Genomic DNA, 25,077 nt, shown 5'->3' with positions numbered 1-25,077 from the left:
AAAATTAAATAAGTTTTCAAACCAGTTTTAATTTATCAGTATGAAAATTTGGTTAGAAATGAAAATTAAAATCATATTTACTATAATTCATTCTGCTATTCATGAATGGAGACATTAGAAAGGAACGTGACATTGGTAGCTTTCAAAGATTGTGTGAGCAGAGCTAATCTGAGGTAGTATACTCATTTAAACGGAATGGAAGAGGAAAGATTAGCAAAACAAATAGTAGGAAAAAGACCAAGAAAAAGATTGACCTGGGTGGATTAATCTAGTTATTAGTGCCTTTCAATGACAAAAATGCACAATTGACATTAATTAATGGAGACCTGACAAATAACATTAATTTGGAAGAAAATTATTCATAGGAAGCTAGTAATAATGTAAGCTTCGTTATGTAGTACTATTGTTGTATCCTGTATGCCCCTTGAGTATACATATCAGGAAATAATGATGAAATGGAAAAGTAGAACAATAATTTAAAATTCATTTAGTTATGATTAATTATATATATTACTTTTACATTGTAGGTGTTTGTTTTGGATGAATGATCTTATATACACACATACACATTTTTTTTTACAGATTCTAAAAGGCCAAAAGTATTACATGGAGCTCTGATGATGTGTGACAATGTGAGTTAATCTTTTTGTGCATGATCTAAGTAATTATTTAACAAAATTCTTATACAAAATGTTTCTGTAGTGCAGCCAAAAGACCATGCTCTGAATTTTAATTCTATCAAGAATGTCAAGTGTGTTCTACTTTTTTTCAACTTTTGATGATATGCATATTTGTTAGAATTAGCTGTTTCTTCTTCTTTTTTTTTTTTTTTTCATGTAAAACTTCAGTTCTTCCTTTTACAAAACAATAGTTTGTTATAGTGCATAATTTGCTATAGTGAATTCCTTTTAACATAACATTCTATTATGGTCTCTGGTTAGGATTTTCCAGTAGTTTGTTAAATTGGTTATGGCAGTTAATTCAATTTAGTTGAGAAATCCATTCTGGATTTAAGAGGTATAACATTATGTGCGTTAAGCAAAGAGCTGAGACTAACATCTCCTGTTTTATCAGGCCTTATGTCACTTCATGATATGATCCTGGATGATGAATAACAGTGGAGATAATGTGCACTATTGCTCTACTGCAATCATACAGAATTTGACCTTCTGACCAAAGCCTTCTTAATTATGCAGTGCGGCCACTGTAAAATACTGTTACATTTCCTTAAGCATTTCTAGTTGAATATTATCTTCATTTGCCTTTCCATATTCAGGCTTTTGATGGCTTTTCTGCATAAAGTATTAATATGTGCTCCTGATTGCATTCCTCTTGAATATTTTCTACTATTGTTCTCTCACTCCTTGTTCCATTTAACAATCAAAGTAATTAATCCAGACATCCAGAATATTATTATCTGCATTTTTTTGTTCTTTGTCAACTGTGATTCCTTTTACAGCACTATTTCCATTTCTAAACTTTTCAAGAGCCTCTAGAACATTTTGCAATCTTCTTGATATTTGTCTTTTTATTCTTATTAAAGTCTTTCCATGAATTCTGTTTAACTGCTTTTACACATAGTTTCATATTTGCAAATAGTTGCATATTTGCCTTTCCATATTCAGGCTTTTGATGGCTTTTGATGGCTTTTCTGCATAAAGTATTAATATGTGCTCCTGATTGCATTCCTCTTGAATATTTTCTACTATTGTTCTCTCACTCCTTGTTCCATTTAACAATCAAAGTAATTAATCCAGACATCCAGAATATTATTATCTGCATTTTTTTGTTCTTTGTCAACTGTGATTCCTTTTACAGCACTATTTCCATTTCTAAACTTTTCAAGAGCCTCTAGAACATTTTGCAATCTTCTTGATATTTGTCTTTTTATTCTTATTAAAGTCTTTCCATGAATTCTGTTTAACTGCTTTTACACATAGTTTCGTTCTGTTGCATATTTCTCTGTATTCTATCAGAGCACATGCTGACTTAGGAACTTTCAATATATTTTCTTCCATGATTGCCTGACTATGTAGTTCTGATTTTTCTATCTTGCAAACAACTTCACCACCTGCCTGTCTCTCAAAGTGTTTCATTTTTGATATGTTTGACTTTCCATTTCACTTCTTAAAGCTACTTTCCTTTGATTTTTTTTATAAAATTTCAGGCATAATTTTTATCCTACTTATACCTAAATAGTGATCTTTCTGTTTCAAGTCCTCTATATGCTCTTGTGTCCTGAATCCATGCACAGATATCACAACTAGTCAGCTAGACCTTCTTATATTTTGTGTCTTCTTTTCATGTGAAATTATGTCTGTGCAGTTAGCCTGGTGGCTTTGCGCTTCGCAACCATATGCCTGGGGAAGGAGTGTCCTAGGTTCGATTCTTATTGCCGACGTGAGGAGCTTAAGGATCTTCCTCAGCCATAGCCAAGTTAGCAAATTTGGCTATGGCTATTGGTCTTGGGCGTGGACAGCAGGGTTTTTCCCCTCAGTTTATCTGGGGTTTTTTCATCCTACAAGCAGGCAAACCGGCCCCTTGAACACACATGGATCTACAGCCATAAAAATACTTACAACCCACCCCCAACGAGGGGGTGGGCTCAACTCGCCCCAGTAGGGATGGGGGAGAAAAGGGAGGGAACTCCATATGAATAAATAAATAAATAAATGTGAAATTATGTACATATTTATTAGAACAAGTGTTAGTGATGATTATTCTATGTCTTGAACAGCAATCCAGCAGGTACTTGTAATTATTATTAGTTTTGTTCCTTTCTCTGAATTTTTCCAACCCATTTCAATATGTCTGATTTCATTTCCTGCTCTGATTGTTTAAATCCCCAACATGGACTAAATTTTTTCTTTTTCTTGTGTAAGCTTCCTTCTCTAATGACTCAAAATTTCTCCATTTCTTCCTTAATAGAACTTTCTGTGAGAATCTATACATGAATAAGTTTCATTGTTCATTTTACCATTTTGATGTTTGTCTGTGTGTGCATAGAAATACAATTAAATAGAAACTATTCATCAGATTACTAGTAGCAGTTCACCATATTCTAAAATTTTGAAATATTTTAACCATCATTTCAGTTCAATTAGGTTAACCTGCAAAGAGCTTTGTAGCATTCCTTAAAAAGTCTCAAACTTGAAAGAGGACTTTTTTTTGACTATTAGAAACTCCATGTTAAATAAAACCAAACTTCTTGGGTGAATAAAATAGATATAACCCATATGTTCAGATTATAAGATGTCTGCAGATGGGATAGACTACATTAACAAGAAATCTGGTTCAGCTTTGCATTATTCTAAGATAGAAATTTTATCTTTAGTGGAATAAAAGAGATCTTAGGAATTGTCTTTTAGATACGCTGAAAATCAAATTATTTTTAGAACTTTAGAGGTACGTTCTAAAATGCTTTGATGTAAGAAAGATATTCTCTTGATATCTGATGTATTGTTATTATAGGAGAGTGAATCTTGTACTTTTGATGAAAAATATCTTTGATGAAACTAATAATCATGAAAAGAGCAGATCAGATAAGCTTTGTGAACAAGGATTTCAAGATAGATGATACTTAGAATTGTGTCTTTCAGTGCAAGCCAGTTTCCTATAAACAAAAAAAAGCTAAGCGCCATCAACTAACCACTTTATCAAAAACAGAAAGACTCTATTATTTCCTTTTGTTAACATAAGTTGTATTCTATGAAAAAAAAAAACAGGCTGTTGATTTTGACTAAAATATATATATAATTCTTTAGTGGAATCTGGTAGAATAGAGAAAACATCATCAACCCAAAGTCACATGTAGAAGCAAGGAGGGAGAAGTGAAGCATTCTTCCACCTGTTCCATTATGGTAGAGCTTACTAAGGTGGTCTGAAAAGTTCTCGGCCTCGACCATAGATGGAAACACTATTGGCAAGAGATTTTTTTTTCTAAGTTGGTACATCTGTCATAAGCATCCATGTGAAATTGCAAGTCATTCTGTCAAGTAGTTTGTTTTATACAGCTGTCTGAAGTAAAAGTGTTATCTGTATCCCTTGAAATTGATAAAATTGAGTATCATGTGGTTATAAAATTCTTTGTAAAAGAAGGTTTAATGGTAAAAGAAATTCATTCAAAGTTCATAAACGTTTATGGGCACTCATCTCCTTCATTTTCGACAATTAAGAAATGGGAAGCAGAGTTTAAATGTGGCTGTACCAGCCTTGAAGATGATCCACGTGAAGGATGTCCAAAAAGTGTAACAACACCAGAAATCATTGATCAAGTGCACAATATGATATTGGATGACTGGCAAGTCAAAGTGCGTGAAACTGCTGAGACTATAGGCATTTTAAAAGAATGTGTAGGATATATTTTGCATAAAGAATTGCATATGAAAAAAGCTTTGCGCAAGATGTGTATCAAGCTTGCTCGCTGCAGATCAAAAACGCACTCACATGAAAATCTTTGAATAGTGCTTGGAGAGTTTTAACAAGAATAAAACTGATTTTGTGCGTTGATTTATTACTATGGATAAGACTTGGATTCACCATTACACACAAGTATCCAAACAGCAGTGAAAACAGTGGACAGAAGCCGGTATACAGCGCCAAAGAAGACAAAGTCAGTTCCATCAGCAGGAAAGGTCATGGAATCGGTGTTGGGATGCTAAAGGTATTTTGTTTATTAATTATCTTGAAAAGGGTAAAACAGTAACCAGGGAATATTATTCTGATCTTTTAACCAGCTAGATGAGAAAATTTGTGAGAAAAGACTGGTTTTCAGAAAGAAAAAAAATCATTTTTTTTGGCAAAAAATCAAGTGTTTTGGCAATGGGAAAATTAAGAGAACTTCACTATGAATTGTTGGAAAATCCACCCTATTCCCCAGATTTGGCTCCCTCTGACTTCTATCTCTTCCGAAAACTAAAACTCTTCCTCACTGGTCAGCATTTTTCTTCGAATCAAGAGGTGATTGCAGCTGTAGAGGGGTATTTTGCAGAACTTCCTGAGAACCACTACAGGGATGGGATGATGGTGCTGGAATAAATATATTAGTCTTAAGGGAGATTATGTTGAAAAATAAAAATAATTTTGAAATTATAAATTCATCTTTTTTATTTTTCGGACCACCCTCTTATCTTCAAAAAAAAGTAACCCAATTAAAGTATGATGCAAATAATTGGTGGATGTTAACCAGAAGGTCTTTAGAAAAGAAATTGTAGCATTATCTAATTGTGTGCTTTGGTGTGGAGCAATGTTCCTCTAATTTTTGCGTGATATCTAAAAATTTCACTAGATGCAACTTGCACGTTGTTATTTGATGTTGGCACTGCCGTTTCAACATATTTGTTCAGCCAATCAGATTTAAACACATTTGCATTTCTTTTCTACTTTAATTTTAACAGTGACATTTTGAGGTTTTAACACACTAAAACTGCCAATATAATATTTTTGATATTAATGTTGCCCTTTTTTCATCTAGCTATGACCTGTAAAATTGTGAGCATAATTAATTTGCTCAAATCTGCATAACCACAAAACTCCACTGTTTACACAAGTTCAAGTGACTGTACTGTCTAGACAGTAGATACTCTAAACAAACATATCTCTGTGACTTGCTAATTTCAGTGTAAGTTTGCCCAGACACTGCAGGCTGAAAGTAACTAATTAGAGTGTATTAAGTAGGATTGGATTAAAGTAATTCATTTTCATGCTATGTTCAAAAATTGAGTGTAAAGTAGAAATTCTGAAAGCAAAAATTCTGCATGTGATCCCACTGGTGTGTGTGTTCATAGCTTAGAGGGCACATTGATGTTAAGCATAAGCACATCCTCTGAACTGAAAAAACTTGACTAAAGTTGTATAATACAGCCACCATTTAAAAAAAAAAAAAAAAAAACAATATATATGTTTTCACACCTCTCAGTTTATCTTCATAGTGTTCAGCATTCCCAGCAGCCACCTGTTCAATGAAAGACTCTCTCTCCCACAGTATTTCATTCTTTTTTTGTTTCATCATCATCATCATCAAATTCCTGCCATGTACCCTCAAGGGATGTACAGGATATGATAGTACTACATAAAAAATTTACATCATTACTAACTTCCTATCTACAATTTTCCTCCAAATCAGTCTGTTACTTGTCAAGACTCCAACATTATCAGATCTTATATTTCTATCGTCTAAGGCACTTCGTACCGTATCAATCCACCTATATCTTGGTCTTCCTCTGGGTCGTTTTCCTGCCAACTTGGCAGAGAACACTTGTTTTGCTAATCTTTTGTCGCCCATTCTGTTTAAGTGACCATACCACCTGAGATTAGCTCTGCTAATGCATTCCTGGGTGCTGACAATGTCAAGTTCTTTCCTAATATAATAGTTTTTAATATGATATTGCCATTGATGCCATCTGTTCACGCCTCTAATCTTTCTCAGGACTCTCATATCTGCGGTCTCTAGTCTTTGGTCAAGTGTTTTACTTCTGACCCAGCTCTCAGATCCATAAGTTAAAACTGGTTTGAACACTGTCTTGTATACCGCTAATTTAGTGTTCCGACTAATTAATAATCCAAATAAATATCAAAAAATCCAATATGAAATAATCCAAAATACAAAATGATGATACAACGTGACAAATTTCTTTTTTTGTTTCATCTTAAAATATTCTTTATTATTTGATTCTTTTTTATATTATACTTGACAAGAAATTATATTCTTATTTTAATCCTTTATCCAAAATTCGCATGTGAAATATGCTTTGTATCATTTAAGTGTGGATTCTCTTGCTTTTATACTTTGTTATGCTCAGTATCACTGATGTACTTGTTTTTAGCAACATAGTGTGTTCATAAATGTTTTGTATACAAAGGGCACCTAAGAAGAATCTGTCAACCTTCTGGAATTGGATCCTCAAATGAAGCTTAAAAAGTGTATATCGATATGCCCGGTTTTTAACCACATCAATTCAAAGTTTAAAATATTTTAATATCTTAAAATTTAAGTAGTAAAATTTATTTAAGAGATGAATATTACTAAAGCTCTTTTAATATTGGCTCATATGTCTGCTTTCTACTTTGATATATTTCCATGTCATAACAGTTGTTTTCTCTATATATGCAAAAGGTTAACAGTAGGAATTAGTGATATAGTGCATTCCTGTTGCTAACCTTTTACATATACAATAATGTTTTTTGTGACCTCAGATGCAATAATCTGAGGAATGTTGCATTAGTCAGAAATTCCAGCTGACCAGTGTGTGTGTGTGTGTGTGTGTGTATATATATATATATATATATATATATATATATATATGGCTCACATCAAAAAGAAACATCTTTCCAAAGACCTGCCAGCTCATATTCTAAATATTATGGTATGTTTCTCTAATGAGATGATTGTTGAACATGTGATATGATTATGTATACTACTTAACAAATCTGCACCATACATTCACTGAAAACAGGTATTTAATTGTATGGTGATACACCATACTTCTATTGTGTGTGTGTGTGTAAATATAATTTATATAGATATTGATATCAAAAATATAAGACTTCTGCATTGATTTAACCCTGGTATCGTCCCAGGTCCGGCTCTCATTTGTGAGGCCACAATAAAGGTTGAAACCAGTCTGGATAGTGACCCTTCCCATAATTTTTTTGCATTATGGGATACTGAGGTAATTGATTTAAAGTACTCAACAGCCTCTGTGTATAAATAGACTGGTCATGAAGATACTTCACATAAACTTCACATAAAAATGATTAAACCATGAATGGTATAATTTATGACGTATAATATACTTTGTAAGCTAGATAAAACTTTCTGACAATGATTACAGTCTTTTAACAAATAATTTTTGAACAATTTAGTGTTAGAGAATTTCATAAGTAAAGTTGTAATACCATTCTCATTAAGGGATGGTTTTATTTTATTATAGACTTTTCTGTTAGTTGAACCAGAACAAGCAATGGCAGAAGTAGGTATTTCTCCACATCAAATCAGATTTACATCAACAGTCAGAATAGAAGATCCTTCGGGTGGGCCTTCTTCAAGAATTGCAGATGCCATTTTCCAAAGGATGAAAAGGTTTGGTATATTTTATTTAAAATAAAGACTGAAAAAGGCCACAAATGCTTTTATTCAATGTTTGGAATTCTTTACATAAACAACAAAACAGTTGTTGTCTTTTCCATTTGTTGAATGCATGGAACAATCTGATTAATTATCTCTAAATCAGAATTTGAGTTTTACAGGTGCTTCCTTCTCTGTGATTTTTTTTATGTTGTGCTCTCACATGAAAGAGCATACTTATAGTACATTTTGTACTGTGGGTGGGCTAAGGATTTTTTTCTTTTTTTTTTTTTTAAATCAATTTTATATATTTTTTATATTTTTAATTTATTTTTTACATGGTCCAGAAACTCTACTCTAGAGAACAAACACGGAAGAGTTTTTCAAGCCACTTCAGGCCTCCAGTAAGTGGAGCAGTGGTCTCGCACTGGGCAATGACATTCATCTCCCACCAAAAGACAATGACAAACATCCATGTCCATGGCAGGTTTCAAGCCTGCAGCCTGTTGGTTGGAGAGCAAGTACACTAACCACTTGGCCAGCTGGGCTGGCACTATGAAACATCTGTTGTATCAATTCCTTATTGATAGGAGCAGTACAAAAACTGTTGAAATATTTACTTACATGCTTTCTTAATGTTTTGTATTGAAGTTGTTTTTTTTCATATGCAGTATATCTATGGCACATGCAGATTTAGAGAACTTGGGATTTGTGTGTTGCAGAATGCTTGAAATAGCATTTATTTCAAGCATTTTTCCTTTTAATTTATGGCAGTAATTACAATGTTCTGCATAAAATTATTTGTTTTACACATTACCAGCTGCAAATTGGAAACTACATAAATATTGTCAAAGTCCAGTGTGAGACCAGAACCTTGCTTATTGGAGGCCTTGTACAGTATGAAAAAAAAAAAAAAAAAAACCTCTATAGCAGAATGCATAAATTATCTATCCCATGGTACTAATGTGCTCCATTTAGCCAGTATTTTATGATTGGGCTTATTTTATATTTATATACACACACATGTGCCGACATACTTTGTTGCAAAAATTATATGAACATCTCCATTTTTCACGAATTTGGTACACCTTGAGCCAATCACCTGAGTAGACCTGAACTAAATATTGATAAATGGACAGCATAGATGTTTTGAATAGCTATTTTATCAAAGAGCTATTCTATGGGATCTTTTAAATGTTAGATCTTTTAATAACATCAGCCATGATTGACTTTGTATGTCCTGAATTGTGTTATTGTCACACAAAATGAATGATGACCAGTATGTCATCATTCATTTTGTGTGACACGATATGATAACACTTTGCAACCTTACAATGATTCATACCAAATTTTCAGTATTATATATAACCGCAGTCATTTAAGTAGGTATTCTTCTCTGGGTTTTATACCTTGTTGTGTCCAATATCACTAATGCACCTTTTTTTGCAATATACAACTTTGTGTGTTCATATACACAAAAGGTACATAAGAGGAAATCTGTCAGCCTTCTGGAATTGGTTCCTTAAATGATTTTAAGCTTAAAAAGTGTATATCGATATGCCCAGTTTTTTAAATATGTTATCATTTATTTTAGAATCATACTTAAAAACACCAAACAGAAAATTCAGCTGTTTAACGATGAGACTTCTGTAATGAAAATAAAAAAAGGAGTTAGCAAGGTTGTATCCTTTCACCAAATTTATTTAATATCTATAGTGAGACTGCAATGAAAAAGATTGAAAAACAAAAAATAGGAATTAGTATCAATGGTATAAAATACAACAATCTTAGATATGCTGATGATACCATTCGAATAGCAGAAAACAGAAACAAATTAATCAAATTACTGCAGTTACTAATTGAAGGAGGTAAAGAATTTGGATCAGATATAAATGCAAAAAAGACAAAATTTATGAAAATCTCAAAAGATAGCAGATCCGAGCCAGAAATATTCATAAACAATATGAAAATTGAACATAAAACAGAATACAAATATTTAGGCACCTACTTTACTGCAGATGGAAAGCAAGACAAAGAAATAAAAATAAGAACAGCCATAGTTAAAGATGCATTCTGGAAAAATAAAAATCTGCTCAGAAGTTCTGTGAGTATTGAGACAAAGAAAAGAATGATAAGAACATTAGTGTGGCCAATTTTCACATATGAAGTGAGACCTGGATATTCAAGAAGAGAGTAAGACAATAACGGCCTTTGAAATGTTGTGCTATTGGAGAGCTCTGAAAATCCCATGGACAGAACATGTGACAAATACAGATGTCCCACAGAGAATGAGAACACAGAGATCTTTATTACAGGAAATGATCCAGAGAAAGATGAGATTGGCAGGAATGTACTGAGAGGTTCAGCAGGACAGAGGATATTAATAGTTTTAGAAGGAAAAATTATGGGAAAAGGATCAAGAGGCAAAAAAAGGACATGGCTTGAAGATATAAGATCATGGACAGGATCACATGACTATGCAGAAACAAAAAGGAAAGCCACCAACAGAGAGAACTGGAAGGACATGGTGCTGCACCCTCTCACTGAGAAAGCTACATGAAGAAGAAGAATGTTCAAGTTATAAAATTCATTTAAGAGATGAACATTATTAAAGCTCTTTTAGTACTGGCTCATATTAATACTGTTACTTCTTGCTTAGGATTCTCCAAACAGTTGTTTTAAGAATTTCAAGACATGTGAAGCATGAGTGAAAAAAAGTTAAGTTATAGTCATAACAGTTTTTTTCTCTGTATATGCAAAAGGTTAACAATAGGAATTACTAATATAATACACTTGTGTTGTTAACCTTTTGCAATAATAATAATAATGTTTTCTGTGATCTCAAATGCAATAATCTGAAGACTGCTGCATTAGTCAGAAGTTCCAGCGGACCAAGGATATAAGGTGCTTCATGTTGGATGGTGTTTGTTCAGAAAAATATGGTAGAGCTTCAGCACGATGGATATATATATATATATATATGGTTCACATCAAGAAAGGAACATCTTTCTAAAGGTCTGCCAGCTCATTTTCTAAATATTAAGATACTGTATGTTTCTCCAATGAGATGATTATTGAACATATGTGATATGATTATGAATGGTACTAATAATGTACCATTATTATTAACAGGTTGGTAATTTATTTCATCTGTTGAATGAAGAATTTTCACCAGTGCATATAAATGCTTATAACGAATATTATTTATTCTACTTCAAGTAAAATGGTGTATCAGAATTTATAAGTACCAGTGACAAAAGTTTACTTGTTGTTTGTAATCTGCTTGTTACTTCTTGCTTAGGATTCTCCAAACAGTTGTTTTAAGAATTTCGCCACATGTGAAGCATGAGGACATTGTTATCATCCAGGAATGTGTTAACAGAGCTAATCTCATGTGGTATGGTCACTTAAACAGAATGGGAGAGGAAAGATTAGCAAAACAAGTGTTCTCTGCCAGGTTGGTAGGAAAAAGCCCAAGAGGAAGACCAAGATATCGGCAGATTGATATAGTAAAAAGTGCCTTAGAAGATAGAAATATAAGATCTGATAATGTTGGTGTCTTGACAGGTAACAGATTGATTTGGAGGAAAATTGTAGATAGGAAGTTAGTAATGATGTAAATTTTTCATGTAGTACTATCATATCCTGTACATGTCAGGAATTTGATGAAGATGAAGCATGAGTGACAAAGTTTTAGTTCTTAATCTGCCTCTGCAAGGAGCTGTACTTTGGGCAGTAGGCACTGATGTAAAAAAAAATAAATGTTTTTTATTTAGCATCCACCAAACACTTGTCATGGGAATTCCATAACATCACTGCATCACTAAGTACTTGTGTAGGACCTATACTAATCAAATCAGTGTTATTTGAACTTTGCAATTAATTTCACATTTAGATAGAACACTAAATGATCTGGTTTCACATTGGCATCAGTGAAACTTGTTGATTAGGATAATATCAGAAAATCCATTCCTTCTCCTGAATGGAGAAGAGAAGGAATGGATTTTCCTTCTCTTTTTCCTAAAACCTCTACATCAGGTTTTATTGTGATATTCTATCCCTGAAGTTAGAGATTCTATCTTGGCAAACCCCAAGACTACTCCTAACCCCCACCCTGTCTTTAAGCCATTTATAGTAGGTTCGTTATATGTCGTGATATTTTTTGTTAATTTCATTTGTTCTTAGACCAGTTTGTAGGATAAAAAATCCTGCAACTACCAAATAAGACCAATTAACACTACTTCATTTGATGAAAAAAAATTTTTCCTCCAAAGAAATGTTACATTGTCCCAAGAATCAAACTCTTTTTTTTTCTTACCAAAGTCTGCATATCATATTATCCTCCTGACTGAGAATAAGTCATCTCAAAGAGTGATAAAGTCACAGGACACTCTGCATGCAGTAAAGGTGCATAATATTGCAATTCATTAATAGGTGCAGGACACCAGAGTGTACAGAGGATTTGAAATTGGAAGTGATCACTATTTAGTCTTGAGCAGGATAAAATTGAATTTCATATTGAAAAGAATAACATGTAAGAAAGTTTTAAAGCGAATAAAAGTTGAGCAGCTTTCTGATGTGAACTGTAGACTAAAATACAGAAATATTATTGAAAAGAAAATGAAAGAGTTTGAGAACAGGAATCAAACCTTGGAGATTCAGTGGCAAACTCTGAAGGAAACATTGATTGATTCTGCCATAGAGTCATGTGGTGAGGTTGTGTGCAAGGATAAAAAAATCAGAACTCCCTGGTGGACACAGGAAGTTAAAGAGGCAGTGAAGGAAAAGAAGAAAGCATATCAAAAGTTCCTGGCAAATAAGTCAGCTTTTACTCTTACAGAATACAGAGACAAATGTAAGAAAGCTAAACAGTGTGTAAAACTAGCTAAACAAAAGTCATGGGACGACTTTGGCAAGAATATAGAAAATAAATATCAAGAAGGTGGCAAAATATTCTGGAGGTTGTTGAAGAAGCTTAGGAATGGAGGAAAGAGTGCTGTAAAAGGAATTAGAGATGATAAAGGTGAAATGAAAACAGGAGAAAAAGATATCCTTGAAGTATGGAGTAATTACTTTGAAAAACTGCTAAATGAAACAAGCAGTGATGACAGTACAATGGTAAAAAACACTCAACAGGCATTCAGTCAGGAATATATATCCATACTTGAAGTAGAAAAAGCCATCAAAGGCTTGAAATGTGGAAAGGCAGCAGGAGTAGATGATATTCGACCAGAAATGCTGAAGTATGGTGGTATAAGAGTCTTACAGTGGCTGCACTGCATAGTTCAGAAAGCCTGGACAGAGGGACGAATTCCCGATGATTGGAGTAGAGCTCTCATAGTACCCATATATAAAAAGGGAAATAAAACTGAATGTGAGAATTACAGAGGTATTTCCCTACTGAGTGTTCCTGGCAAGATCTATGCAAGTATACTTGAGAAACGGTTGAGAAGAATTGTGGAAGAAAAGCTTGGTGAAGAACAAGCTGGATTCAGGCCAAATAGAGGCTGTCAGGATCAGATCTTCACTTTACGACAAATAGTCGAGAAAGCATGGGAATATAACAAAGATCTGTATTTAAGTTTTGTCGATTTGGAAAAGGCATATGACAAGGTGCCAAGAGAGAAGCTATTCAATACGCTGCAGTTATATGGTGTCAATGGGGCATTATATCAAGCAATACTTAGTCTTTATTTGAGTTGTGAGTCAGCAGTTAGAATTGAAGGAAGTACAGGAAGATGGTTTAATGTTAAATCTGGTGTGAGACAAGGATGTACATTATCCCCCCTGTTATTCATTATCTATATGGATCACATTATGAAGGAATGTGGTATTAAACCTGATATCAAAATTGGAGATGTTAATGTCAGCTCTTTGCTTTATGCGGATGATGTTATACTTCTAAATAAATCTGCTACAAGTCTGCAAGATTCTCTGACTAAATTGAATAGCTGTTGTAATAGATATGGTATGAAGGTCAGCAATAAAAAGACAAAGACAATGAAAATAGGCAGAATCATTGAAAATGTCAACTGTGTTGTGAATGGAGAACCTGTGGAATAAGTAAAACATTTCACCTACTTAGGCACAATTTTTACTGAAGATGGTAAACTAAATATAGAAATAGACAACAGAATCAGCAAAGCTGGTATCGTGGGAAGTCAATTGAATAAATTCATATGGAATAAGAAAGAAATTAGTCGGAACACTAAATTAGCTGTATACAAGACTATACAAGACTGTGTTCAAACCAATTTTAACTTATGGATCTGAGAGCTGGCTCAGAAGTAAAACACTTGACCAAAGACTAGAGACCGCAGATATGAGAGTCCTGAGAAAGATTAGAGGCGTGAACAGATGGCATCAATGGCAATATCATATTAAAAATGAGGATATTAGGAAAGAACTTGACATTGTCAGCATCCAGGAATGCGTTAACAGAGCTAATCTCAGATGGTATGGTCACTTAAATAGAATGGGAGAGGAAAGATTAGCAAAACAAGTGTTCTCTGCCAGGTTGGCAGGAAAACGACCCAGAGGAAGACCAAGATATAGGTGGATTGATACGGTACAAAGTGCCTTAGACGATAGAAATATAAGATCTGATAATGTTGGAGTCTTGACAAGTAACAGACTGATTTGGAGGAAAATTGTAGATAGGAAGTTAGTAATTATGTAATTTTTTCATGTAGTACTGTCATATCCTGTACACCCCTTGAGGGTACATGGCAGGAATTTGATGATGATGATGATGATGATAATATGGATGTACTGTTTTTTTAATAATGAAATTAATTTAATTTTAATTTTTTAATAATTTTCATCATCATCAAATTCCTGCCTTATACCCTCAAGGGGTGAACAGGATATGATAGTACTACATGAAAAATTTACATCATTACTAACTTCCTATCTACAATTTTCCTCCAAATCAGTCTGTTACTTGTCAAGACTCCAACATTACCAGATCTTATATTTCTATCGTCTAAGGCACTTTGTACCGTATCAATCCACCTATATCTTGGTCTTTCTCTGGGTCATTTTCCTGCCAACTTGGCAGAGAACACTTGTTTTGCTAATCTTTCGTCATCCATGCTGTTTAAGTGACCATACCACCTAAGATTAGCTCTGCTAATGCATTCCTGGGTGCTGACAATGTCAAGTTCTTTCCTAATATAATAGTTTTTAATATGATATTGCCATTGATGCCATCTGTTCATGCCTCTAATCTTTCTCAGGACTCTCATATCTGCAGTCTCTAGCCTTTGGTCAAGTGTTTTACTTCTGACCCAGCTCTCAGATCCATAAGTTAAAACTGGTTTAAATACTGTCTTGTATACCGCTAATTTAGTGTTCCGACTAATTTGTCTCTTATTCCATATGAATTTATTCAATTGACTTCCTACCATACCAGCTTTGTTGATTCTGTTGTCTATTTCCATATTTAATTTACTATCTTCACTAAAAACGTGCTTAAGTAGTTGAAATGTTTTACTTGTTCCACAGGTTCTCCACTCCATTCACAAAACAGTTGATATTTTCAGTGATTCTGCCTATTTTCATTGTCTTTGTCTTTTTAATGCTGACTTTCATACCATATCTATTACAACGATTATTTAATTTAGTCAGAGAAACTTGCAGACTTGTAGTGTATTTATTTTGAAGTATAACATTGTCTGCAAAGAGCTGACATTAACATCTCCAATTTTGATATCATGTTTAATACAACTTTCCTTCATAATTTGATCCATATAGATAATGAATAACAGAGGGGATAATGCACATCAGGGGTTGTCAAAGTCATTTGCCCGTCGACCCCTTCAAGCGTTTCTTGACTTTTTATCGACCCCCTATATTTTACTATTACGTAATTATAATAGGATAACCAAAAAAAGACGAATGTGAGTTTTTTGATTGTTTATTTTATAGTTACAGTGTTTATTGTATATATAATATAGTATATATTATTATATTACCATTACTACTACTATTACTATCACTAGTAATATCACTGGTATTACTAGTGATATTAATAAACTACTGGTATTAATATCACTTTTATTACTACAAGCGCTGCTCAACTCTTCAACATAGAGAAGTTTAGTTCGTGAATGAATAACGATTGAATTATAATATGTATGTTGATGAATTTTAGAACATTAACGCTCACTTGTATGTCGATGTGCAAAAATGAGACTGGGATCGAATACTTGTAAGTATGAGTAAATAAGAACCACGCATGTCTTGCAATCTCGCTCCCACTGTGCCGGCCGGCCGGCAGGAACCACCAACATCCGTTTATTGGTAAATACGTCATTTTAGCCTACTTGATTGGCCTTGGTAACTATTTTCATGACCTCACTCCATCTTACAGGTCCTATTCACGGACCTGTAAGATGGAGGTACTGTTCCCACGATTCACTCTTAATTGCGTTGTCATTACCTCCATGTGTTTTGTCATGGAGGTAATACAAGTTAACCGAATTAAATATTACCCATACAATGATGTCTTATATTTTTCTGTCGACCCCCAATCGACCCCTGAGCCCGAATCGACCCCTAACAATGTCATATTGACCCCTTTGGTGACCACTGATGTACATCCTTGTCTCACACCAGATTCAACATTAAATCATCTTCCTGTACTTCCTTCAATTCTAACTGCTGACTTACAACTCAAATAAAGACTAAGTATTGCTTGATATAATGCCCCATTGACACCATATAACTGTAGCGTATTGAATAGCTTCTCTATTAGCACCTTGTCATATGCCTTTTCCAAATAGACAAAACTTAAATACAGATCTTTGTTATATTCCCATGATTTATCCACTATTTGTCGTAAAGTGAAGATCTGATCATGGCAGCCTCTATTTGACATGAATCCAGCTTGTTCTTCACCAAGCTTTTCTTCCACAATTCTTCTCAACCGTTTTTCAAGTATACTTGCATATATCTTACCAGGAATACTCTGTAAGGATATACCACTGTAATTCTCACATTCAGTTTTATTTCCCTTTTTATTTATGGGTACTATGAGAGCTCTACTCCAATCATCGGGAATTCGTCCCTCTGTCCAGGCTTTCTGAACTATGCAGTGCAGCCACTGTAAGACTTTTATATCACCATACTTCAGCATTTCTGGTCGAATATCATCTATTCCTGCTGCCTTTCCACATTTCAAGCCTTTGATGGCTTTTTCTACTTCAAGTATGGATATGTATTCCTGACTGCATGCCTGGTCAGTGTTTTTTATCACTGTGTTGTCATCACTGCTTGTTTCATTTAGCAAATTTTCAAAGTAATTACTCCATACTTCAAAGATATCTTTTTCTCCCCGTTTTAATGTCACCATTATCATCTCTAACTCCTTTTACAGCACTCTTTCCTCCATTCCTAAGCTTCTTCAACAACCTCCAGAATATTTTGCCACCTTCTTGATATTTATTTTCTATGTTCTTGCCAAAGTCCTCCCATGACTTTTGTTTAGCTAGTTTTACACATTGTTTAGTTTTCTTACATTTGTCTCTGTATTCTCTAAGAGCACAAACTGACTTATTTGCCAGGAACTTTTGATATGCTTTCTTCTTTTCCTTCACTGCCTCTTTAACTTCCTGTGTCCACCATGGAGTTCTAATTTTTCTATCCTTGCAGACAACTTCACCACATGCCTCTCTAGCTGGATCAATCAGCGTTTTCTTCAAGGCTTGCCACTGAATCTCCAAAGCTTGGTTCCTGTTCTCAAACTCTTTCATTTTTTTCTTCAATAATCTTTTTGTATTTTAGTGTACAGTTCACATCTGAGAGCTACTCAACTTTCATTCGCTTTAAAACTTTCTTACATGTCATTCTTTTCAATATGAAATTCAATTTTATCCTGCTTAAGACTAAATAGTGATCACTTCCAATTTCAAATCCTCTGTACACTCTGGTGTCCTGCACCAGGGAGAAAACATCACTATCAACAATAACATAGTCAAGGGCTTTTCTTATTCCTTGCCTCTTCTCTCCATGTGAATTTGTGCACATTTTTATGTTGGAACATGGTGTTAGTAATAACCAGTCCATATCCTGAGCAGAAATCCAACAGGTATTTGCCATTATTATTGGCTTTGCTCTTTTCTCCAAATTTTCCAAAACATTTTTGTATGTCTGACAATTACTTCGTACTCTGCTATATAGATCCCCAACAAGGACCAATTTTCCTTTTTCATTGTGTCAGTAGCTTTCTCTAGAGCCTCAAAAAATTCCCCCACTTCTACCTTAGTAGAGCCTTCTGTGGGACCATAGGTACAAATAAGTATCATTGTCCAGTTCCCCATTCTGATATTTACCCAAATCATTCTACTTGACACCGCCTGCCATTCAAGAAGATGAGTCTCGTATTTTGTGTTGAATACTTTGGCTACTCCTTCTTTTCCTTGATTGTCATTGCCTGAATATAGCATTTTATATTTATTGCTCAGAAAGATCTCACCAGTTTTTGTCTTTTTTGTTTCAGTCACACCTATTATGTCGATCTGGTACTTATCTAATTCCTCTGCTAGCTCCATTTCTTTGCCATTCAGGCTTCTTATGGTGATCGTACCGATCTTTAACTCCGGTGATGTTGAGTTGGGGTGTGTTTTCAGATTTGTTCCAGTAGCTGACTTTTTGCTGTTCGTCCTGGTTCCCTGGCAAAAACAACGGGGGACCTTGTTTAACTGGGCGACACCCCAGCCGGAATGAAATTTTGTCATGTTGTATACCATCATTTTGTATTTTGGTTTAATCAATAGGAGTACAATTTGGTCGGCTAAATCCCAAATTGCCAGCCCATCCTCGTTCGTTCAGTATCCAGATAGATACCCAACAGGGTGCACCACGAGAAGGTGAGGATTGGACATTAGGTCAGAAGTCCTGGTTGGTTCTCCGCATTCCTTTAAAGGCTATGTGGAGGTCTCCTCTCAGTTATATAGCTTTGACCCTTAAGCACCCCTTTAATAATTTTTAATAATGAAAACTAAGAAATTTTATGTTCTAATTTGTTGCTGTAACCTACCTTTAGTTGTTTTATTAAGAATACATTCTTATTGCATGCCTACTAGTCAGCTTAAAGATTACAGTATTCAGATGACACCAGATGGTTCAGTAACAGTTTCTTCAGTACTCATTAAAGTTGATAGTGTAGATGAGGAGACCAAAAATGTCTGCGTTTCTTGGGCTTACCAGGTTTGCATATTTTCATTTTTAATAAAAGATTATTTCTGAATAAATTTTCAATATTAAAAGATAAACGATTGCAGTTCTAAAAATTCATGAAAGTTGTAAAATACTATTTCATTAGTTAATATAATAAAATTATATTAAATTTCATTTAAAGAAATTAGTTATGTAATTAATAACTAATACAGGGTGTTCGGGATAAATTTGACAGTTTCGTAAGGAAAAAGAAAATCTTCTTTGTATCTATTAAATTTAATGAATTGACAAAAAAACATTACAGGCAGAGTTAATTACAGTACTATCAACAAGATTTACTCAAAATAACCACCATTAGCATCGATCACAGCTTCAATTCTGCTTCGGAACCTCGAACAAGCTGATGCTACAGTCTCCCTGGGAAGGGCCGCAAAAACTGTTTTAATTTTATCCATTAACTGGGCTTTTGTATTACTGGAAGTGCGATTGGTGTCTTTTTCAACTGCGCCCCATACAAAATAATCCATGGGGTTAAGGTCTGGGGAGTTTGGAGGCCAAACATTTGGACTGGTGAAGTCGTAGAAATTTTCAGACAACCATTTTTGACTTTTCCCAGAGGTGTGGCAAGGGGCCGAATCCTGCTGCCATACATACGGCCTACCATTGGCTACCCTTGTTATCCAGGGCTTGACTACAGTTAGCAACTCCACGAACAAAGCCCGAATTCCAATGCCAGGGTTCTTCAACACCTGTTCCTGCAGATTTGCGAGGAATTCTGCTGTACGAACGCAATCAGATCGTCTGCTAGGGATCTTTCTTCTTGCTACATCCTTGTAGTCACCATTGCAAGTCTCTAGTTCATGCCTGATTGTTTTTACTGTATTCAGGGAGCATTGGGCAGCAGTCGTAATATCCTTATTTTGATGGCGGGCACGAATCATCATGATACAAGTTATTCTCTTCCATGATTCAGGTGGGTTCCAGCTATCCATCCTTTCTGACATCTTGTATATGAATGAAGAAGGGTCCAAACTTTTAAATGAAGAGAAGTGTGTGTTAATACATGTAACTTACGGAAAAATATAATTAATTATAAATATGTCAAATTTATCCCGAACACCCTGTATTTTGGGGCAATGATCTCGTTTAGTGATTAAGTTTTTTAAATGGCTATTGTAGTTGAAATAAAGATTAGAATAATATAAAATAATATATAATGTCATAATATTAGAATATTTATTACTGGAAAATATGAAATGAGGACTATAATGAAGTTATCCTCTTTCATTAAAAAGTTGCATCCTATATCATAATTTAAAGAAAACTAAACTGACATTGAAGTTCTCTGTCAGTCAGGGTGAACCCTCACTGCACTTAAAATCATTTAGTTATAGCCAGCTCTGATTATCTTGAATGAATTAGACTCAACTAATGCTGTGAGGCAAGTGTACAGTATTAATTGCACAAAGACAGACTCTGCTGTCTCTGTAGGAGATCATCTAACTCACTTCCAGAAAAGTCCTCATGTAAGGAACCTTTTATCCTAGATGGATTCAAATTTAGATCTCAACCAAAGGGCAAACATCATGACAGCTTTGTAGCAGTTAAGATACTGTGTATTGGTAATTTTGGTATATTGGTAATTGGTAATTGCGAATTGTATAATTTCCACTGTGAGAAATTTAGTCAATAGATTATGATGATAATGGATTTAAACAGAAAAGTTAATTCAGAGCACATTTTTCTAACCTCAGGGTCATCGGCTTTAAGGAATGTGAAGAACTGACTTGGGCTTCTGACTTAATAGCCAGTCCTCACCTTCATGTAGTGCATCCTGTTAGTAGGTATCCACTGGGTACTGAATGAATGAAGATGTGCTAGCAGTTTGTGATATGATGAGATTTCAAGCCAGCTGGGGCATTGCCTGGTTACTGGTTAAAAAAGGTATCCACTGTTCTCATCAGGGAACAGTAAGTTTGTTTTCTTCTAGAAGAAGAAGAACAAGCCCACTGTCAGAAGTAACCATCAACATTAAGGAGTATGAATAGAAAAGAAATCAAACTTGCAGAAGAACTGGAAAAGTACCATGTGGATATAATTGGCAATACTAAGACAAAGAAGGCAAAAACAGGTGAGATCTTACTAAATAATTAGTATAGGCTATTCTATCAGGTAATAATGATCAAGGAAAAGGGAGGTTTAGCATTTAACACATTTAACATGAAGATAAACTTCTTGATTGGAAGACAATTTCAAGTAGAATTATGTGGGCAAACTTCAAAATGGGGGTAATGGACAATGAAACTTATTTGTGCCTATGGTCCTACATAAATTTCCTTTAAGGAAGAAATGACAGAATTTTTTTGAGTCATTATACTCAAAAAATTCCATAAAGAAAAATGGATCAAATGGTCCTTGTTGGAGATCTAAACAGCAGAGTAGGAAATGAATCTCATCAGGCATATAGAAATGTTTTGGGAAAAAACTAGTCATCACTAATACTGTATTCCAATATAAAGATGTGCACAAGTTTACATGGAGAGAAGACACGAGAAATAAGAAAAGCGTCATTGATTACGTAACTATTCATAGTGATGTCTTCATGATGATTCAGGATACGAGAGTGTACAGAGGATTTGAAGTTGGAAGTGACCATCGCTTAGTTTTAAGTAGGTTAAAAATGAATATCACACTGAAAAGAACAGTATGTGAGAAAGTTTTAAATGAATTGAGTAGCTTTTACAGATAAACTGTAGACTCAACCATACAAACATTATTCAGGGAAAAAAGTTTTCCTGAATAAACCTTGGAATCTCACTGGCAAATTCTGAAGAAAACATTGATTGATTCAGCTAAGGAGACATGTGGTGAAAGTTGTTTGCAAGGACAAAAAAATAAGAACACCACAGTGGAAACAAGAAGTTAAATAAGCCATCCTGGAAAAGAAGAAAAGTTTTCCTAACAAATAAGTTGGCAGATGCGCTAAAAGAATACACAAAAAAATGTAAGAAAGCTAAACTATGTGTAAAAGTAGCTAAACAAAAGTCATGGGAATTTCAGTAAGAAGACTTTGGCAAGAATATAGAAGCTAAATATCAGGAGGGTGGCAAAATTTTCTGGACATTATTGAAAAACCTTAGAAAAGGAGTAAGGATGGTAAATGTTACATGAAAACCGAAGATAAGCATATCCTACATGTTTGGAGTAATTACTTTGAACGACTATTAAATGAAACAAGCAGTAACAGAACAGTAGTAGAAAATTTTCAACAGGAATGTGTGCATATCTGTACTTGAGGTGGAAAAGTAGCAGCAGGAGTAGGTAATATTTGACCAGAAGTATATCTCAAATATGGAGGTATAAATGTTTTGCAGTGGTTATGCTGCATAATTCACAGGGCCTGGTCAGAAGGTTGAATTCAAGATGATTGAAGTAGAGCTCTCAGTACCATATTTAAAAAAAAAGAGAATAGGGCTAAATGTGAGAATTACAAAGGAAATTCTCTACTGATTGTTCCAGCTGAGATTTATGCAAACATTCTTGAAAATAGGCTGAGAAATGTGAAAGAGAAGAACTTGAAGAATAAGCTGGGCTTAACCCAAATAGAGATTGTCAAAATCAGATTTTCACTTTATGACAGATAGTTGAATAATTAAGGAATATAACTAGAATTTGTACTTTAGTTTTGTAGATCTAGAAAAGGCATATTACAAGATGTCTAGATAAAAGCTTTTCAAAGCATTACAATTATACGGGATAAATGGAACATTATACAGAGCAATACGTAGTCTATATTTAAATTGTAAGACAGCAGTTAGATGTGATTGAAATATAGGAAAATGGTTTGATGTAAAATTAGGTGAAAGACAAGGGTGTGCATTATTTACACTTTTATTCATCATGTATATTGATTGAATTATGAAAGAAAATGGCATTAAACCTGATATTAGAATTGGAGATATCAAACTCTGCTTTATGTATTCCTAAACACAATCAGTACAAGTCTTTAAGATTCTCTAACTAAATTGATAGTAGCTGTAACAAATTTGGCATGAAAATAAGCTGGAACATAGAAAATTTTAGCTGCATTCTCAATGGAGAATGTATAGAACATGTAAAATCAGTCTGTCAGCTAATTAGGAGGTTAGAAATGTTGACAATATCAAGTACTTTCCTAATATCCTTGTGTTTTTTTTTTTTAATTTTTAATTTAATTTTTAATTTTTTATTTTGAATATGATATTGCCATTGATGCCATCTGTTCATGCCCCTAATCTTTCTCAGGATTCCCATATCTGCAGTCTCTAGTTTTTGGTCAAGTGTTTTACTTCTAACCCAGCTCTTAGATCCATAACCAATTTTCACTTATGGATCTGAAAGCTGGGTTAGAAGTAAAACATTTGACCAAAGACTAAAGACTGCAGATATGAATGAGAGTCCTGAGAAAGATTAGGGGCATGAACAGATGGCATCAATGGCAATATCATATTAAAAACGAGGATATTAGGAAAGTACTTGATATTGTCAGCATCCAGGAATGCATTAGCAGAGCTAATCCCAGGTGGTATGGTCACTTAAGCAGAATGGGAGAGGAAAGATTAGCAAAACAAGTGTTCTCTGCCAGGTTGGCAGGAAAACGACCCAGAGGAAGACCAAGATATAGGTGGATTGATACAGCACAATGTGCCTTGGACGATAGAAATATAAGATCTCATAATATTGGAGTCTTGACAAGTAACAGACTGATTTGGAGGAAAATTGTAGATAGGAAGTTAGTAATGATGTAAATTTTCATGTAGTACTATCATATCCTGTACACCTCCCTTGAGGGTATATATCAGAAATTTGATGATGATGATCAAAGATTAGAGACCACAGATATAAAAGATGTTAGAATGCTAACAATATCAAGTTTCTTCCTAATGCCTTCATTAGAAAGTGCAGTAGCTAATAGTCTAATTTGGAGGAAAATTGTTGATAGGAGATGAATAATAATTATGCAAACTACAAACATAATCATGTAGTGTTGTCATAGTAGTTTGTGTACACTCCTTGTGAGTAGATATCAGGAAATTGAGATGATTTCTAACATCTTCACAATTGAAAGTTGCAAATTAGTGAAAATAATCTGATAGATAAGCTTATTTTTTTGTTAGTTTTGTTATTGAAGGCTTGGATCCAGTATAATATAGTATACTTTTCTATATTTGTTTGGGCACAGTATTATGTTAGTGATCAACTTTATGAAATCTTTCCAGGATGAAGAGCTAGGAAGTTTCCTGCTTTCTCTAGTTCAGGAAATGAGGCAGGCATTATCTTAAAAGGAGGTAAGTCTACTTGATATGTGAAATGTATGTAATTTATCATTGATAAGCACAATGTCAGAATGTTGAATGCCAGAATAATAATTACAGCAAAAACACAATGGTATTGTAATTAAGGGGTTACAAATCCCTTGTTGTTCAACTGCCAGTAAGCAAAACTCTAAGATCGAGAACTACGAATCTATGAGTTTCATATATACCGAAAAACTATTGGCGAATCCAAGTATAAATGACTACTTGGTAGTACAACACTAAGGCAACTCGAAGCATAGGTGGAGCAAGCTCCCTCACTATCATTGATATTTTCTCATAATGTAAAAACACAGCCCCTAGAGGATGTAATACTGTAATTACATTATGAGGAGAGGTCACTACCCAGACCGGTTTCAACTTTTTTGAGGTCTCATCAGTGAGTAGGTAGACCTGAAAGATAACCAGGTTTAAGTTAAAAGAACTTGCATACCTTTACTATACGAATGCCATAAAGTGTGTTTGTATATCATAACA

General features: G+C 34.2%; 1 protein-coding gene across 1 annotated transcript in view; it reads left to right on the top strand.

Moving 5' to 3' along the window:
* IntS11 (integrator complex subunit 11) overlaps positions 1-25,077 on the top strand; it is a 196,938-nt gene that overhangs the window by 150,915 nt on the left and 20,946 nt on the right. Inside the window, exons 15-18 of the mRNA XM_090403205.1 lie at positions 583-632; positions 7,932-8,080; positions 19,153-19,276; positions 24,505-24,573. Of these exons, the coding sequence (XP_090259331.1) occupies positions 583-632; positions 7,932-8,080; positions 19,153-19,276; positions 24,505-24,567 (386 nt within the window). The 3' untranslated portion in view covers positions 24,568-24,573. The remainder of the gene's footprint in view (positions 1-582; positions 633-7,931; positions 8,081-19,152; positions 19,277-24,504; positions 24,574-25,077) is intronic.

This window comes from Typopeltis vanoorti, chromosome 13 (genome assembly GCF_054136105.1).
Source record: "Typopeltis vanoorti isolate ZY-2024b chromosome 13, IOZ_Tvanoo_1.0, whole genome shotgun sequence".
NCBI classification, from domain to species: domain Eukaryota; kingdom Metazoa; phylum Arthropoda; class Arachnida; order Uropygi; family Thelyphonidae; genus Typopeltis; species Typopeltis vanoorti.
The sequence above is the reverse complement of the archived record's forward strand: the minus strand, read 5'-3'. Positions and strand labels throughout refer to the sequence as shown.